The sequence below is a fragment of the Carcharhinus amblyrhynchos genome, chromosome 29, assembly GCF_965287045.1.
Source record: "Carcharhinus amblyrhynchos chromosome 29, sCarAmb.v2.hapA, whole genome shotgun sequence".
Classification (NCBI taxonomy): Eukaryota; Metazoa; Chordata; class Chondrichthyes; order Carcharhiniformes; family Carcharhinidae; genus Carcharhinus; species Carcharhinus amblyrhynchos.
In genome coordinates, this window is record NC_137352.1 from 10,097,872 (window position 1) to 10,117,380 (window position 19,509).

General features: G+C 42.1%; 1 protein-coding gene across 1 annotated transcript in view; it reads left to right on the top strand.

Annotated features, from left to right (window-relative positions):
- Positions 1 to 549: 549 nt before the first annotated feature.
- The window catches only part of LOC145359843 (NF-kappa-B inhibitor delta-like), a 45,972-nt gene continuing 27,012 nt past the window's right edge, over positions 550 to 19,509 (top strand). Inside the window, exons 1-3 of the mRNA XM_080214634.1 lie at positions 550 to 674; positions 13,255 to 13,360; positions 18,754 to 18,900. Coding sequence (XP_080070760.1) covers positions 631 to 674; positions 13,255 to 13,360; positions 18,754 to 18,900 — 297 coding nt within the window. The 5' untranslated portion in view covers positions 550 to 630. The remainder of the gene's footprint in view (positions 675 to 13,254; positions 13,361 to 18,753; positions 18,901 to 19,509) is intronic.

Here is a 19,509-nt window from a genome sequence, read left to right on the forward strand (position 1 = left end):
TCGGGAAAAAAATAGTCTGAGGTCACATATCAACCTCAAGAACAGTTTCTTCCCTGCTGCTGTCAGAGTTTTGAATGGATCTGCCTTGCATTAAGTTGATCTTTCTCTACACCCCAGCTATGACTGTAACACTATATTCTGCACTCTCTCCTTTCCTTCTCTATGTATGGTATGCTTTGTCTGTACAGCACGCAAGAAACAATACTTTTCAGCGTATGCTAATACATGTGACAATAATAAATCAAATCAAATCAAATGAGCTCTATTCTCTCTCCACATTCACCGTCAGAAGTATTGAGTTTTTCCAGCATTTTCTGTTTTTGTATTAATCAGCAACCCTAGCTGTATTCCGAAAATAAGCTTCCAGTTGTTAACACGACTTTGGTTTCTCTGCAGTCAAGGACCGTCGCTCCCCCTGGCCTTCCACAGTTGGACCTTGCAGAGCAGCAGCAGCCGCCAGCGCTCAGTTACTTCTCCTGGAGCCAGACACTTTCCACCTTGCCGGCCCCGGTGACGCCGTGTCAGGCAAACTCACTGCAGTCTCTGCCGCCTCAGTTTGTGCCCTTGCCCATCTCTGTTCCCGAGCCTGGGCTGGTGGAACTGGAGGATGCCAGGAGAACCATTGCCGGCATGGCCATTGAGAAACTTCTCCAGCAAGACGAAGACAATGACACGTACGTTTCTTTACAATAGAGCTGGGGAAATAAAAGGTGTGGATTGAGTAGGAATGAGCTGACTGTGTGCGAAAAAGCCATGGCATTGCCAGTGGAAGATATTTGTGGTTTGCAGAGCCTATTTACATGAGTGCAGTGTTTATCATTCTTAGATTATTATTTTATAGAATCCTTACAGAGCAGAAGGAGGCCATTCGGCCCATTCAGCCTGCACTGACAACAATCCCACCCAAGCACTATCCATATAATCCCATGTATTTGCCCTGCTAACCCCTCCTGACAGTGGCAATTCATGATGTGGAGATGCCAGCATTGGACTGGGGTAAACATAGTAAGAAGTCTCACAACACCAGGTTAAAGTCCAACAGGTTTATTTGGTAGCGCAAGCCACTAGCTTTCAGAGTGCTGCTCCTTCATCAGGTAAGTGGGAATTCTGTTCACAAACAAGGCATTTAAAGGCACAAACTCAATTTACAAAATAATGGTTGGAATGCAAGTCTTTACAGGTAATCAAGTCTTAAAATCTTAAAGTCTGTACCTTTAAGACTGGATTACGTGTGAAGACTTGCATTCCAACCATTATTTTGTAAATTGAGTTTGTGTCTTTATATGCCCTGTTTGTGAACAGAACTCCCACTCACCTGATGAAGGAGCAGCACTCTGAAAGCCTGTGGCTTGTGCTACCAAATAAACCTGTTGGATTTTAACCTCGTGTTGTGAGACTTCTTATTGGCAATTCAGCCTGGCCAATCAACCTAACCCACACATCTTTGAAGTGTGGGAGGAAACCAGAGCACCTGGAGGAAACCCACGCAGACACGGGGAGAACATGCAAACTCTTTGCGGTTATATGTTAAAATCAATTTGCGGCTAGCCAGAGAAACCTCTTAGTGTTTGTTGCCAACATGTAGGACCTACATTCCTAGGTTCTTACCTTCTAATTGTTCACATACTAATTAGTTTAATGACATAGCTCAGTTAAGGCAGTGAACAACATTTCTTAAAGGATAGCTGACAAATAGCACTACTTGACACTGATCTGTCAACAGTGTAATTATTTAAACTACTCCCCATATGTTGTGCACATATATCTGTCAGAAATGGTTTGTAAAGAGACAGAATTAGGAAGCTTTCTATTCTGTGGTGTAGTGAGCCATCACAGGAATTGAAATGTGTTCTCTGATTTGTTGCATTTGACAATAGACAACATAATTAACTTAAAAACAGCCCAACGATGCATTTATTTACATTTCCATCGCTCTTATTTGGTTGGCTTATGTATTTTTCAAGCTACTGCTTATATCAGTAGGCCAGCCACTCTCTGAGCTACATTTTTTAAACATTTTTACTCCATTCTTCAAGTTACAAAGTCAATGCTCAGGGTGGATTGGGCAAACCCGAATCCATCTCCTTGCTTGCTCCAAAAACCAAATTCAAATTCAAATTGAATCCAATTCATGGTCCCCACACACAATCCAAGCTGACAAGATAGTGGAGATGTGCAGGGGAAGTTTTTTACACAGAGGGTGGCAGGGGCCTGGAAGGCACTGCCAAGTGAGGTGGTTGAGGCAGATACGTTTCCCACATTTAAGATTTATCTTAATAGGCAGATGAACAAATGGGGAATAGAGGGATATAAGCCATTGTTTGAGATAGGACAATGTGATCGGCACAGGCTTGGAGGGCCAAGGGCTTGTCATGTGCTATATTGTTCATTGTTCTTTATAAGGCTTTGCACCCCATCTTAGACTTAATCTGATGCTTGTTGTTAGCCAAAAGATCAAGTTGTGACAGTGTATGTGTAACACATGTGTGGGAGTATTTTAAATCAGTTAGGAATTCAGTCGCAGGAGCTAATGTGAATCCTTTTCAGGTCATCACACGAAAGTTACTTAACTTCTTCAAATCAGCTTGTTTTAAAAAAAATACTTATTCCAGACTGATACATCAAACCTCTGCCACAAAAATTGTTTCCTCTTGCAGTGAGCTGCTATTAAACTGTGCAAATATTAGCCCATGATTGGATTATGTTTGCTTGTTCAATTCCTTTAACGGACATATTTAAATGAATCTGAACTTTCTTTGAAATCTTAGGCAAATAAATTGCATGTTATAAGTATTTGCGATTAATGTTCCCACACCTTTACATTTGAGACAAAAGAAACCTTGTTATCCCAGTGGGATTGATATGAAGCTTGTTGTTCTAGTGAAAGTCCCTACTGTAGCCCATAGCTGCCACTCTTTCCTAGTTAATAGGTACTGTGCATCCACCAAACTTTCTCCAGTATTTTTCCACATGAAGTTTAATAGAGTGTTCTTTAGCAATATGTTGGAAATATTCAAAAGAACAAAATTAAGTGGACAGCATACCATATATCCAATAATTACCATAAAATTTCTAATCCTAGGAGAGAGTGTTATCCAATTCACATTTCATTGTTCAGTATAAATATAGAAACATAGAAAATAGGCACAGGAGAGCAGACCATTTGGTCCTTTGAGCCTGCTCTGCCATTCATTATGATCATGGCTAATCATCCAACTCAAAAGCCTGATCCCACCTTACCCCCCCATATCCTTTGATCCCCTTCCCTTCAAGAGGTCTATCTAGCTGCTTGTTGAAAACATTCAATGTTTTGGCCTCAACTACTTTCTGTGGTAATAAATCCCATAGACATACCACTCTCTGGATGAAGAAACACCTTCTCATTTCTGTCCTAAACGGTCTATCCCGTATCCTCGGACTGTGACTCCCGGTTATGGACACCCCAACCATCGGAACATCCTTCTAGTATCTACCCTGGCTGGGTTTTTATAGGTTTCAATGAGATCCCCCCTCATTCTTCTGAATACCAATGAACACAATCCTAACTGAATCAATCTCTCCTCATACGTCAGCCCTGCCATCTCAGAAATCAGTCTGGTAAACTTTTGCTGCACTCCCTCTAGAGCAAGAACATCCTTCTTCAAAGAAGGACACCAAAACTATTCCAACTGTGGCCTCACCAAGGCCCTGTATAATTGCAGAAAGACATCGCTGTTCCTGTACTCGGATCCTCCCGTTACAAAGGCCAGTGTACTATTTGCTTTTTTTATTGCCTGCTGCAACTGCATGCTTACCTTCAGTGACTGATATATGAGGACACCCAGATCTTGTTGCACATTCCCTTATCCTGATTTATGGCCGTTCAGATAGAAATCTGCCTTCCTGTGTTTCCTTCCAAAGTGGATAACCCCATATTTATCCAAATTATACAGCAATTAGCCAAATTATACTGCTTGTATAATAATCTGTCAACCAACCTAACGTTAGTTGTCTTTCATGTGGAAGATTAGCCATACAATGTAACATTTTCTGATGTTAAAAATGTGGATTGAATAGCCAAACTAGCCGAGATACAAATCAATAATGTTTCTGCAGGTATTAGCAGTCCTCATCATAAAAATAGAATTATCTTGACGTATTTAAAGGGAATTTGGATAAAAATTGAGGGAGAAAGGTGTACAAGGTTATACTGAAATGGTTAGAGATAGAAAGGAGGGCGGAGGTCCATTTAGAGCATCATTACAGATATTGGCCAATTGTCCTGTTCTGTGTCTCCAATGTAATTCTATGAAAATAGTGAAACATTTTTCATGTTTCAAGTTTTGTTTGAATCAGTACAGCTGGCTTTGAATTGGAACAAAATTGTCTATCTTTGAATGCTGAATTCAATTGGCTCATTGAAGTGATAGCTTTAAAGAAGGCATGCAAAGTGCAATGCTCCTCTCTATAGTTTTATTGTATCTCACCTTCATGAAGTTCTAATGGCGCTCACATTTAATTTTGACACAATATGTTGCATTTCAGACAGTCCAAGGGTGGGTTAGGTGGTGTCCTGCTTAATAATAATAACCCTTATTGCTAGAAAATAGTTATTGACCTTAAGAAGGATCCACTTTATTGGCTTTTTCATGTCTGTACCATACTTGTGACTTCAAAGCATCGGAGACATGTTTGCTTTCGATTGCATTTTATTTGTTTATGATTAAAGTCATATTCTCTGTTTTGACAGTTGTTCAAATATTGTCCGTAGTATGAAGAACTTGATGTACTACCTAACTTCACACTTTGAGAAGTTAGCTTTTACAAAGAACCAAATGGTGTTTGTAAGATAACAACACATGTTCAGACAGAGCCACCAAGAAAAGACAACGCTGTTTTCTTTGGCCTTTGTAAAACTCATTCCAATCTAATAGTTATGTGCTTGCCTAAACTTCACTTTCATATATCTGAACTGCCATCAAAAGCCACCAATGTCACTGTTCAAAATACCACTCAGTGGGCAACCAACAATAGCGTTTGGCTTGATTCATTCCACAACAATATCTGTATTTTCAAATTGACTTCACATTCAATCCTCCTTTGAGTTGGTGCTCTGGCCATCTTCAGCATATGGGAAGCTGAAATATTCATTCAAATCCAAGTGCCTAAAGCCCTGTAACAGGGCATTAATCCCTATACAGACCGTCCAATCCAACAAGGAACTCAAAAGAGATTTATTTACCCAAACAATGGGACAAATGTGGAACATGTAACCACAATTGAAATCGTAAAGGGAAGCTCTATAAAGGCATGCAGGAGAAAGGATTTGAAGGATATTAGCCATGAGGAGTCTGAGGAAGCATGAGTGCTTCATAAACACCAATGCAGACTAGCTGAGCTGAAAGGCCTGTTTCTGTTCTGTATATTCTGTGTAAAATATGCCAGTGCAAAGTATCTTGGTGGTCAAAGAAGCTTTCTACTTTGGCCCGAATAGGTAAAATAATCTAATATAAAGAGGATATGGCTTTAATTCAACTGATCATCAAAAATATATTCTTATTAAGATATTTACAGTTGTATTTATGCTCTACGTAAGATTAGTCTTGTTCTAATGGAGCACCTGTAAAAGCCAATAAGTGGTGTGTTATCTCACTTCATATGTAAAGAAAGAGCAAAATAAATACACGTTTGCACACAGCCTTCCTTCAGTCTCATGAATTTTTGGGTCAGTGAAGAGTGGAATTAAAATGAATCAATGTGCAAACTCTCCCCATTGCCATATCAGTAATGTCAGAGAGCTGAACTGTAGCAGTTATCCTCAGAACCCTTCTGCTGCTGCAGCTTTCTGCTTATTATTAGAATTATGCAAGTTATTTTAATTAAAGTTTGATAGCTTCTTGTTTGGTAAGGGTACCAAGAGAAACATAGAAAATAGAAGCAGGAGTCGACCATTTGGCTCTTCAAAACTGCTCTACCATTCACTTTGATCATAGCTGATCATCAAATTCAATATCCTGGTCCCCAAGAGCTATATCTAATTTCTTCTTGAAATCACACAACATTTTGGCCTCAACTACTTTCTGTGGTGGTGAATTCCACACATTCACCAATCTCTGGGTGAAGACATTTCTCTCATCTCAGTCCTAAAAGGTTTACCCCTTATTGTCAAATTATGACCCCTAGTTCTGGATTCCCCTGCTATAGGAAAAATTCTTTCTGAATCTTCCCTGTTCAAATTTTATAAGTTTTGATGAGATCCCCTCTCATTCTTCTAAACTCCAATGAATATAATCCTCAATGGCAGACCTGCCATCCCAGAAATCAGCCTGGTAAACCTTCGCTGCACCCCCTCTCTCATCCTTTCTCAGATAAGGACGTTAAAACTGCAGACAAAGAGAAATGGCAAAGACAGATAACAACGTTGAGGTATAGATCAGTCAAGATCCAATTGAATGGTGGAACAGGTTTGAGGGGCTGAATGGCCTCATCCTCTTTGAATGTTCCCAGTACGTGACACTCATTGGACTGGTGTTTTAGAACAAAGTGAAAGTAGAATCACCCTTAGAACATAATTCCCAAGCAACTTTGAACAAAATTGATGGGAGTGATATCTTCGTAAAAGGAGATAAAACTTTGTTCATTTGTAAATGAACAAGACACAGACATGATCATGGCTTAATGTCGCTGGAACTAATCATAGAATCATATAATCCTTACTGTTCAGAAGGCCATTCAGCCCATCGAGCCTGCACCAACAACAATTTCCCCCGGGCCCTATCCCACCCTACTCCGTCATCATGACACTAAGGGTCAGTTTCACAGAATCCTACAGTGCTGAAGGAGGAGATTCAGCCCATCGAGTCTACACTGACCACAATCCCACCCACATTCTATCCCCATAATCCCATGCATTTACCCTAGCTATTCCCCTGACGCAGAGGGGCAATTTAGCACGGCCAATCAATCTAACTTGCACATCTTTGGACGGTGGGAGGAAACAGGATCACCTGGAGGGAACCCAGGCAGACACAGGGAGAACTTGCAGACTCCATACAGACAGTCACCCAAAGCCAGATACAAACCCAGGTCCCTGGCGCTGTGAGGCAGCAGTGCTAACCACTGTGCCACTCATAATATTGAAAAAAAAACAAGAAGTGAGATATGCTGGCAACTTTTTCCAACTGCCTCCTTTCCCCTTGATGATTTGACTGAGATAAGAACTTGCTGTTTGTGTCAGTCATGTCAACACCCTGTTGTTTACAAAGCACAAAGGCTTGCCTGTCAATCCATAAAGATCAATGAATGAGAAAGAATATGGTATGATAATGGCCCAAGAAGGATCTCTTGTACAGGGACCAAACTAAAACCTTAAACACAGTCAGTGAAGTGCATTGAGGAGGCCTGAGGACAGCATGTAAATTAATTTAATCATTTTATTACTCTTTAATGTTGGTTGTGTTAGTACTAACTTGGAAATCAATAAGTACAAAGAATAATGAACAAAGAAAATAACAGCATAGTAACAGGCCCTTCGGCCCTCCAAGCCTGCACCGGCCATGCTGCCCGACTTAACTAAAACCCCCTACCCTTCCAGGGACCATATCCCTTTATTCCCATCCTATTCATGTACTTGTCAAGATGCCCCTTAAAAGTCACTACCATATCCGCTTCCGCTACTTCCCCCGGCAACAAGTTCCAGGCACCCACTACTCTCTGTGTAAAAAATCTGCCTCGTACATCTCCTTTAAACTTTTCTCCTCGCACCTTAAACCTGTGCCCCCTAGTAATTGACTCTTCCACCCTGGATAAAAGCTTCTGACGATCCATTCACATCATAATCTTGTAGACTTCTATCAGGTCTCCCCTCAACCTCAGTCGCTCCAGTGATAACAAACCAAGTTTCTTCAACCTCTTCTCATAGCTAATGCCCTCCATACCAGACAACATCCTGGTAAATCTTTTCTGTATCACCTCCAAAGCCTCCACATCCTTCTGGTAATGTGGTGACCAGAATTAAACACTATATTCAAAGTGCGGCCGAACTAAAGTTCTATAAAGTTACAAAATGACTTGCCAATTTTTAAACTCAATACCCCGGCCTATGAAGGCAAGCATGCCGTATGCCTTCTTGACTACCTTTTCCATTTGCATTGCCACTTTCGGTGACCTGTGTACGTGTACACACAGATCCCTTTGCCTATCAATACTGTTAAGGGTTCTGCCATTTACTGTATATTTCCTACCTGTATTAGACCTTCCAAAATGCATTATCTCACATTTGTCCGGATTAAACTCCATCTGCCATCTCTCCGCCCAAGTCTCCAACTGATCTATATCCTGCTGTATCTTCTGATGGTCCTCATCGCTATCCGCAAATCCACCAACCTTTGTGTCGTCCGCAAACTTACTAATCAATCCAGTTACATTTTCCTCTAAATCATTTATATATACTACAAATAGCAAAGGTCCCAGCACTGGTCCCTAAGGAACACCACTTACACAGCCCTCCATTCAGAAACACACCCTTCCACTGCTACCCTCTGTCTTCTTTGACCGAGCCAGTTTTGAATCCACCTTGCTAGCTCAGCTCTGATCCCATGCAACTTCACCTTCTGCACCAGTAAATTATTAATTATTATTAATAAAGTAAATTATCAAATTCTTTACTACATGCCTCAGTGAGTCATGATGGCCAGAATTATCTGCCACTGTCAACGAGGAAGGGGGGAATTTGGCGCTCAGCCAAATCTTCATTTGCTGCTGCAGTAACCAGAGAATCCCAGCCGCCGGCTCAGTTGGAGATTCCGTCCCAGTGAATTCAGATATAAAATAAAATGGAACTACAAACTCACATGTGAAATGATGATAAAAGTAAGGGAAGAAGATGACAAATGAAAGCAAATTGCATTCTCAAATGAGAATGGTGAGACCTGTAGTGAAGATGGCTTGAAATTGCTTCAGATTCATGCTAGTAGCAAAATAACTCCAGCTCAAGCACTACAAAAGAACAGACCTTTAATTTACTTGGAAACTGTTGGCACAAAGTCAATGGGTGGTCAGGCAGCCAGATGCTTATAATTGGAGGTGTGTAAACTACTAAAGAACACTGCATAGGTAGCTGTATAATTACTACTATCAGTTCAGTGGAACAGAACAAAAAAAATCATTCTTGACAGAGGGGAATTTATCATTTAATTCATGTATTTATGAAACTCTCCCTTTGCATTATTGCTCACTTACTTGTGCCTGATGTGAGATTGAACTTTCTTGGTCTTTACATCTGGCAAAATAATTAAAACCAAGAAAAGGCTGGCCAATTGGCAATGCCCATTCTGCAACCGAGCAGTAAGCTGGTGAGTCAATGTGAAAATATCCATCAAACTTCAAAACATAGCACTGAAAGAAAGTGTTAAATGTTGATGCCAGGTTAGAACCCAGTCCCGTAGTTAAACACTGAGGAATTTAAGTTTAAATTTGGAGAATCTAGCTTCATAGGATGCTGACAGTGCAGAAGGAGGCCATGTGGCTTTTGGGTCTGCACTGACTCTCCAAAAGAGCATCATAGTATGCCCCCCGCCACCCCCTGCCTTCATCCCATCCTATCCCCGTAACTCTGCACATTAACAATGGTCAATTCACCTAAACTGCATGTGCTTGGACACTTAAGGGGCAATTTGGAATGGCCAAACTACTAACCTACACATCTTTGCACACTAAGGGGCAATTTAGCATGGCCAGTCCACCTAACCTGCACATCTTTTGACATTATGGGGCAATTTAGCATGCCCAATCCATCTAACCCTCACATCTTTGGACATTATGGGGCAATTTAGCATGGCCAATCCACCAACCTGCACATCTTTTGACATTATGGGGCAATTTAGCATGGCCAATCCACCTAACCTGCACATCTTTGAACATTATGGGGCAACTTAGCATGGCCAATCCACCTAACCTACACATCTTTGGTCACTGAGGGGCAATTTAACACAGTCAATCTTAGGGAGTATAGGAGGAAACTGGAGCACCCAGAGGAAACCCACGCAGTCATGGGGAAAATGTGCAAATTCGACACAGACAGTAACCCGAGGCCAGAGTTGAACCCGGGTCCCTGGCATTGTGAGACAGCAGTGCCAACCAGTGTGTCACCGTGCCACCCCATAACTTGGAGTAATGCCGGTAGAAAGGCGGCAATCTGATACCCGGGACAAATTGTACATTTTGGCAGTGGATGTACAGTTAAAGCTGCCTGGGTTTGATGCAAAAGGAGATAGTATAAGGGCACAGTAATGTTGCCAGGACACAAATGCAATCATGAGGTGTGGATAATTCATTCAATGTAACAGAGAAATTCAAGCATCTTAAAACCAGCATGTGAGTTTTGCTCAGTTTCCAATCCTTGCATGGCTTCATTTTGATAATTATTTTACCTGCAAACATGTGGGTGGTGGAAGAGGGGAGATTGATTGATGCTTATCAGTTTTAATATGCTGACAGCAACTGCTGGCGTAGGTGTTGTTAACAGTCAACAAACTCTGAGCTCCATTTTGACGACACTTGTACAGTATAATTATTGTCTGGCAATCTACTGAGAAATATTTTCAGTACAAAACTTGGAGATCTTTAACCCAGTTGTGTTAGATTTGCTGGTGGTTTGCTTGAAAATATCAAGGTTGCAAGTGACTCAGCAGCACAGTGGTTAGCACTGCTGATTCACAACACCAGGGACCTGGGTTCGATTCCTGGTTTGAGTCACTGTCTGTGTGGAGTTTGCATGTTCTCCCCATGTCTGCGAGGGTTTCTTCCCATAATCTGAAAAATGTGCTGGTTAGGTGCATTGACCTGAACAGGTGCTGTAGTGTGGTGACTAGGGGAATCTTACAGTAACTTCATTGCACTGTTAATGTAAGCCTTACTTGTGACTAATAAATAAATTAACTTTACGTTGTATGAAAATCTTTGCACTACATTAATATCCATGTTAGAAAAGGGAAGAGAGGAAATTGGGAGAGGCACACTAAAAGATATATGAGGACCATTACGACACATGTTTAAGTTTATTTATTAGTGTCACAAGTAGGCTTACATTAACACTGCAATATAAGCGGTATTGATCATACTTTCTACTCTTGTAACAGCCTGAATTTGTTTCCATTCCTGCATTGTGAGCTCAATTTCTACTAATATAGCAAATAAAATGAAACAGGAAAAACATTCAAACTAAATTAGGGATTATTTTTAAATTATATATCCTATTTTCAAATCAACGGAATAAAAAAAAACAGATGGGTTCTATAAAAGGAGGGTAATCCAATATTACTGAGGAGCTGAAAGTGAAAATCTACCTCATGGACTTTTAATTTAATGTCTGCGTTTCTCTCAACAAGATTACCAAAAATTCAACTTAATGGGAGGCACGGTGGCACAGTGGTTAGCACTACTGCCACACAGCGCCAGGGACCAGGGTTCACTTCCCAGTTTGGATCACTGACTGTGTGGAGTTTGCACGTTCTCCCCGTGTCTGCGAGGGTTTCCTCGGGTGCTCCTGTTTCCTCCCACAGTCCAAAGACATGCCGGGTTAGGTGGATTGGCCGTGCTAACTTGCCCCTTAGTGTCAGAGGGACTAGCTAGGGTAAATCCATGGGGTTATGGGAATAGGGCCTGGATGGGTTTGTCGTTGATATAGACTCAATGGGCCGAATGGCCTCCTTCTGCGCTGTAGGAATTCTATGATTAGTTTACGAGTGGCAAACTGCTGCAAGTGAACCAACACATCTCGAGTTCATGATTGCATTCCAGTTAGTGTTGACTCTGAGCTTGCTTATTGACAGCTCAGAAACCCTTACAAGTCAGTTGATGTTATTGTACAATCAGTAGAACTGCACAAGGGGAATGAAGTAAGTTTGCCACAAACCTTGTATCTACAATCCCCATACTTTGCAATTACAGTTGTGATCATGCTGTAATGTTCATTGCTCCGCCATTGGCTGCCGCACCTTCGGCTGTGACTTCTAGGCTCTGCAACTTCCTCCCTGAAATCTGTATTTTTCTTTTGTTCGTCTCTCTTTTAGGCCCTGTTTATATCTTACCTCTTTGACCTACCTGCCTTACTATCTCTTTGCATGATGACTCAGTTTCACATTAACCTTCCTGTGAAGCACCTTGAGATGTTTTACCAGCTCACAGGTGCTAAATAAGTGCAAGTTATTGTTGTTTTTGTTGAAGGGAGTGAAAAAACCAACACAATTCTACACGTTTGCCCCCTCTGGAGAAAATCAGAGGGAGGACTTTCCTAACTGTTCATGTGAGTGTCAGAGCTAAATTCTGAGAGACCTGGGTATGGATTAACCATGACAGAGGCACAACAATAGGTTGCGGAGGGGTGGGGGCAAAGTGAATAGTCAAAATTGACAAGTGGGACTGTCACCTACCAAAATCATAATTCTTTGAAGCTGTGCCTTAGAAATGATGTTACAATAAACATCTCTCTTGATTTCCTTCTTTCTCAAATCTCCCCCCCCCCTTGTCCTGTTGTCCAGAACAAATGTCTTCTGCATTTTTTGGTCACCTTACTTAAGGGCGGCTATACTTGCAATGAAGCAGCTCCGAGAAGGTTCACTAGATTGTATTATGAGGAAAGGTGGAGCAGGTTGGGTCCATACTCATTGGAGATTCGAAGAGTGGGAACGGAAACATATCAGAAGCCTATAGGGTGGGTGCTGGGAGAATGTTTTATCTCATTAGGGAATCTAGAGCTAGGGGGCACAGTTTAAAAATAAAGGGAGACAGTGGTTTTGTCACCGGACTGGTAATCCAGAGAGAGCACAGTCTGAGATCCAGGTTCAAATCCCACGATGGCAAATGATGAAATTTGAATTCAATGAAAATATATGGAATTTAAAGTGTAGCCCTGACCATGAAGTTGAAATGATGTGGAGATGCTGGCATTGGAGTGGGGTAAGCGCAGGAAGAAGTCTTACAACACCAGGTTAAAGTCCAACAGGTTTATTTGTTAGCACAAGTTTTCAGAGTGTCACTCCTTCTTCAGGTGAGGCAAAGATCCTTCTGATTTTCTGCCTTCACCATGTGATTCACTCATCTTTCATTCAGTCCCTCTCACAACACTGCACTGATTTGGAAGGTCGCACTTATATCACCTAACACTGTGACTCGACGCTGTCCCACTTGACAAAAGATTGGTCATTAAAGTGTCTTCGAAGAAACAGAGTGACGTGATAATTGTAATTAGCAATTGCCTGATTTATTTGGTTTCAGAATTCTTCACATCTACGCAGCGAAGGGTATGCGGGAGCACGCCTATGCAGCAGCTGAACGGATGCGTGAACTCAGAAGGCTCGATACTAAAGAACATAGGGGAAAGGTACCTAAAGCCTTAAGGCACATCCTCATGAAATAATTTCACCTTCACTATGGTACAACTTGTTTTCCGATTATTTAACTCCGTAGCTTCACTATCCACATAAAGGGCTTGATTCGCCAAAGGTCCATCATGTGGCAAGGCTATGGCAAAAAGAATCAAATCTGGAGTGTTAGGATGTATTACTGGGATAATCCAATATCAAATGAAAACACTATTGAAACTCAGTTAACCTCTAATGGAATATTGCATCTGGTTTCTTTCCCCTCCACATAGCCCTGAAAATGTTTAGAGTGCATCTAATTAAAGGCAGCACAGTGGTTACCACTGCTGCCTCACTGCTCCAGGGACCTGGGTTCAATTCCGGCTTGGGTCACTGTCTATGCAGAGTCTACACATTCTCCTCATGTCTGCGTGGGTTTCCTCTGGGTGCTCCAGGTTCCTCCCCAGTCCAAAGATGTGCAGGTTAAGTCCATTGGCCGTGTTAAATTGCCCTGGGATGCATAGGTTAAAGGGATTAGCGGGGTAACTCTATGTGGGGCTACAGGGATAGGGCCTAGATGGGATTGTTATCAGTGCAAACTCAATGGGCCAAATGGCCTCCTTCAACACAGTAGGGATTTTATGATTCCAAGGCCCATTCACCATCACATTTGGAGAGCTATATCTTATTACTCTCTTGAAAGTGAAGGAAATTTTCAAGACTGCCTTTAAAGTAATGACAGAATTAGGCAGTGTTTGATTCCTTAAGTTAAATAGGTTAGGAAAAACTGGGGACTTGAGTAAAAGTTGAACAAAAGATAGCTTTGGTTTTACAAAGAGTCATCAATCTTTGCTGCAGGTTGCTGGAAGGCACAATACGTTCAAAAGGTGCACGTTGGCACAGTGGTTAGCACTGCTGCCTCACAGCTCCGGGGACCTAGGTTCGATTCCAGTCTCAGGTCACTATCTGTGCGGAGTCTGCACATTCTCCCTATGTCTGTGTGGGTTTCTTCCGGGTGCTCCGGTTTCCTCCCACACACCAAAGACATGCAGATTAGATTGATTGGCAATGCAAAATTCCCCCTTATTGTCTGGTGTATTGGCAGGGCAAATACATGGGGTGTGAGGATAGGGCCTGGGTGGGATTGTTGTTGATGTGGGCTGAATGGCCTTCTTCTGCACTGTAGGGATTTTTCGAGAAGGGCTGGTGACAGATAGAACAGCATGGGGTTTTGCATGGAAGAATGCATATTGTAGCCTCCTGGAAGTAAGTTGGGGATTTGTCCAGAATTCTTTTTCTCTTTAAAAGAATTTTCAGGCTTGGGTTGGGGGAGTTGGGGTGGACAAGTGAGGTGTTGGTGAAAAGTGTCTCTCCCAGGAGATTACCGGTGGAATCTTCTGATTGTCTGTTTTCAAGATTTGGGATCATTTCCAGGTCCCGACCCCACACTAGTTTGCAGTGCCCCCTCTGGAGTAATCTGCATGAGGGGGCATCCCAATTGGCCGTCTCCACATCTACTGTCCAATTCAATATAATGGGCGAGACTCCTGAGGTTTCGTGTCCAATCAGAGGGCTTGCTGCTGGGGATAGCCACGAGTCCCACCACAAGAGATCTGCACCAATCAAGCAGGAAATCGAGAGTCAGGGTGTTTCAAACAGGAGGAATTTTGGAAAATGTGGATATAACTCCTAAAACAAAAAGGCCTGAAGCAGTAGGCCCATCGGAATGGAGGGGAAATCTTTCCCTTCTGGAGGATTCATTTCAGTCGCTAGTCCAGCCTTTCACCCCCACAGCTTTAACTTGGAGATGCGGTTCAGATTTTCCCTGATCACCCATTGCCCCCGCAGCCCCCCCCTCCCCCGCAATGCCAGAAAGGCACTTCCCAGAACCAAAAACAGTGAAAACTGGGAAATAAGGCTCAAACTGTTTGTTTCCTCCTGGGTTCCAGGGAACTGCCAGACCAGGCCCTCAGCAGGTTGTCTCCTCTGCTGCCAGGTCCTGATGGAGTCCTCACAGAGTCACAGAATCCCTACAGTTCATAGGGAGGCCGTTTGGCCCATCGAATCTGCACCGACAACTATCCCACCCCAAGCCCTATCCCCTCATCGCTCTCCCTCCTCTCAATTAGGAGCTTAAATAGTTTAAATGCCTAGCCACAGCTGCCAGTGTTCACCTGCCTTCAGCAAGTTTGGAGGAAGGCAGGAACAGCTTGGAGCTCCAATCTGATCTGGTACGCAGTGGGACTGAGAAGATTCCACCCGATGTGTGCGTACTGATGGTGAGAGCTACAGTGAGTATTGGTCACATCATGACAATATGGGATGCTCTTGATAAATCAGCTGTTCTTACTGGGCCTTAATCAGTTAGGATCTAATTGGAAAACTGAAGATGTCACTCAATTAGGAAGAGTGGGAGAATTAAACCAGGGAATTATGGATCTATGAATCTAACATCTGTTGTGAAGAAGTTAATAGAACCTTTCTTTAGGAGCAGAATGACTGAGCACTTCAAGAAACATGAGCTCAACCTTGTGGCTAAGATCAAGCCTAAAATGGGGTGCAATGCTTCATCTTGTCAGCTTGGATCTTGTTTGTCTCTTTCGAAGGGCCTGTAAATTGGATTTTGGATTTAGTTTTTGGAGCAAGCAATGAATGGATTTGGGTTTGCTCAGTCTGCTCTGAGCATTGGCTTTGTAACTTTAAGGATAGAGTAAAAATTCAAGCCCAAGATGGGGTGCAATATCTTACCTTGTCAGCTTGGATCTTGTTTGTCTCTCTTGCGGGAACCATGAATTGAAGTCAAGTTGAATTTGAATTAACCAAAGATGTGCGGGTTAGGTTGATTGGCCGTGCTAAATTGACCCTTAGTTTTGCGGGATTAGCCGGGTAAATATGTGGGGTTACAGGGAAGGGGTCTGGATGGGAAAGTTGTCAGTGCAGGCTTGATGGGCCAAATGGCCCCCTTCTGCACTGTAAGGGTTCTATGGTTTTTGGAGAAAGAAACAAGATGGATTAAGGGCTTGCCCCTGTCCACTCTGGGCATTGGCTTTGTAACTTTAAGAATAAAGTAAAATTATGAATAAAAAAGAACTATGAGTTGACCAGAGAGAGCCAGCATGGATTTGTAAAGGTTAAGTATGTCTAAATAATTTAGTCGAATTATTTGAGGAGGTCACTAACATGGTAGATAAGTGAATGCCTGAGTTATTTATACGGCTTTCCAGAAGGTATGCAATAAAGATGTTGGTGTTATATTTGACACCAAAATGAGTTGCCAGCCACATATCTGTACCATCACTCTGACAGCCTTTCTTCATCTCGGTAACGTTGCCTGCCTCAACTCATCCGCTTCTTAAACAACAATCCAAGCCTTACTTCCAGATTTAACTCCTCCAGCTCATGCCTGGCCAGACTCCCATCCTCCACCCCACCCTTGTAAGGTTGAGGCCGTCCAAAATTGATGTCCTAACTCTCATCAAATGCCATCCCTCATCTTGCCTGTGGGAGGCTACATTGGCTCCCAGTTAGGCAATGCTTTGATCTTAAAATTTTCATTCTTGTTTACGGTATTTCACTGCATTGATCTATGACTTTGGTGAAGGAATAGAGAGGTGTATATTTAATTTTACTGTGAATGCCAAGTTAGGTGGCACAGTAAATAAAGTAGATTGGAGTTGAAGACTACAATGGATCATTAATAGGTTAAGTAGGTGGGTAAAACTGTAGAACTGTGGCGTTTAATATTAGACTGGAAGTGCAAAGCCATCTCCTTTGGACCTAAGGAAGATAGGTCAGTTCTAAATGCAGTGAAGCCAGAAACAGTGGAGAGGTTTGCATTCCATGTACAGAAATCAACAAATGAACAAAGAGAACAAAAACTTAGAAGGATAGTTTCATGAAACAACATTTACTGAAATCAAACCAGAGAGCAGGCTATGTGTAATGAGATAGGTCAGTTCATGACATCATAGTAAATGCATTAATAATTACACATTCAGTTTGAGGGTGAGAATTTTGGGTCTGAAACTAGTGAGAAAGAAGAATTCTATGAAGAGGATGCACTATCTATGGCTAACTAAGCAAGTTAAAGTGATACCAAATTTTGGAAAGGTGTACAATGTTGCAAAAATGGAGTTGAGGAGATTTTTGTCTTTCATTAGGTCATTGATGTTTGGAACTCTCTTCGAAAGAGAGCAATGAATATTGGATTATTGAATGTATTCAGGGCTGAATTAGACAGATTTTTGATCAACAAGTGAGCTAAGGGTTATGGTGGGGCTGGGAGGAAAGTGGAGTTAAAGCAACAATTAGATTAGTCATGACTTTATCAAATGGCAGATCAGGCTTGATCAACCAGGTGGCCTACTCCTGTTCCTATTTCTTATATTATAATGGAATGTTATCTCAAATGGGATGGAATACAAAGAGGTAGAATTTATGCTATAAAGTTCTGGTTCGACACCCCTAAGGTGTCCAGAACTGGATTGCATACAGTTCTGGACACCTTAGAATGATATATTGACTTTAGAGGGGATGCAACACAGATACACCAGATTGTTCCCAGGCCTAACAAGGTTAAGTTATGAGGGCAGGTTCCTAGGCTTGGCTGCTATTCCCTTCATGTGAAAGATTATCAGATGTCCTATTGAAGTGTTTAAGATAATTAATTTGATGGGTTAGATAGAAAGAAATTCTTCTCCCCAACCCCAAAAATAACTTGATAGGGGATTCAATGAAATATTTCAAACTGAGATTTTCTGATGGTAAGGGTATTAGGAATAAGCAACCAAAGTGAATAAATAGAGTTAAAATATAGAACACTCTTACCTTGGGAGGCAGTGACATAGTGATATTGTCACTGCACTAATAATCCAGGGATCTAAGGTAATGCTCTCAAGGCCTGGGGTCATATCCCACCACAGCAGATAGTGAAATTTGAATTCAATAAAAATCTGAAATTAAATTGTAAAAACCCATCTGACTCACTAATGTCTTTTTGGGAAGGACATCTACAATCCTTACCTGATCTGGCCTACATGTGACTCCAGATCCACAGCAATGTGATTGATGTTTTTATTCATTCATGGGACCTGGACGTCGCTGGCTGGCAAGCATTTATTGGCCACCCCTAGTCACCCTTGACTTGGCCATTTCAGAGGGCGGTTGAGAGTCAACCACATTGCTGTGGCTCTGAAGTCTTAACTGCCTTCTGAAATGAACGAGCAAGCCATGCAGCTCTCAAAGGCAATGAGCAATGGGCAACAAATGCTGGTCTTGCCAGCGATGCCCACATTCCCTGAACGAATATAAAAGAATGGAATGATGGAACATTTAAAGGGTTGAGTGCCCAGCTCCTGGTCCTTTTATCTCAGTTCTGGCTGTAGAGCTAATGATATTTTTATGTTATTCATAGACACCCCTGTTGGTTGCTGTGGTCGCAAACCAGCCTTTGATTGTACGAGACCTGATTATGTTCGGTGCTGATCTGAATGCGGTTGATGACAAAGGACAAACCTTTTTACATCTGGCTGCTACCTACGGCCACTTGAGTATCATCCAGGTAAGCACAGCTGCAAATTCCTTCTATGCTCACAATGAAAGTTACTCGAATTTCTTCATTATTTATTGCACTTAAATAGTGTATTTAAATAGGAACTCAAATTGTGTCCAACTGAAACCATCCCAAATGTATTTATGCAGTTTCTGCTTCCCGTACATAGCAGTGTATCATACACAGGCACGCATAGCGTTAAAAAGAAAAGTTACAATCACTGGAAATCTGAAATAAAAACAGAAATCCCTGGGCTTGAATGGCAGGTCTGCAAATATAAACATCAACCGTCAGCATTTTCCAGGTTTTTCCCACCTGTCAGTGAGAAACATTAGTGCGCAGCAAACATCCACCCCGAGGTGAAATCTGGGCTGATGTTATGCCAGATGTGTCAGTGTATGGACAGTAATGTGATCAGCTGGCTCCTCTGTTTGTGAATATGCAAAACTGATGATCAGGAAAAGGCAAGCTGGTGCATCGCGTCTGTACCGGGGCTTTGAGTCTGAACTCTCTGCTACAAAGCCTCTTCGTCCCATTCCCCGTCCCGCCCACAAACACTTTCAATCCCCACCCTGTCCGTCACTCACCCCCCTCCACTCCCCCCCCCCTCCATCCCCA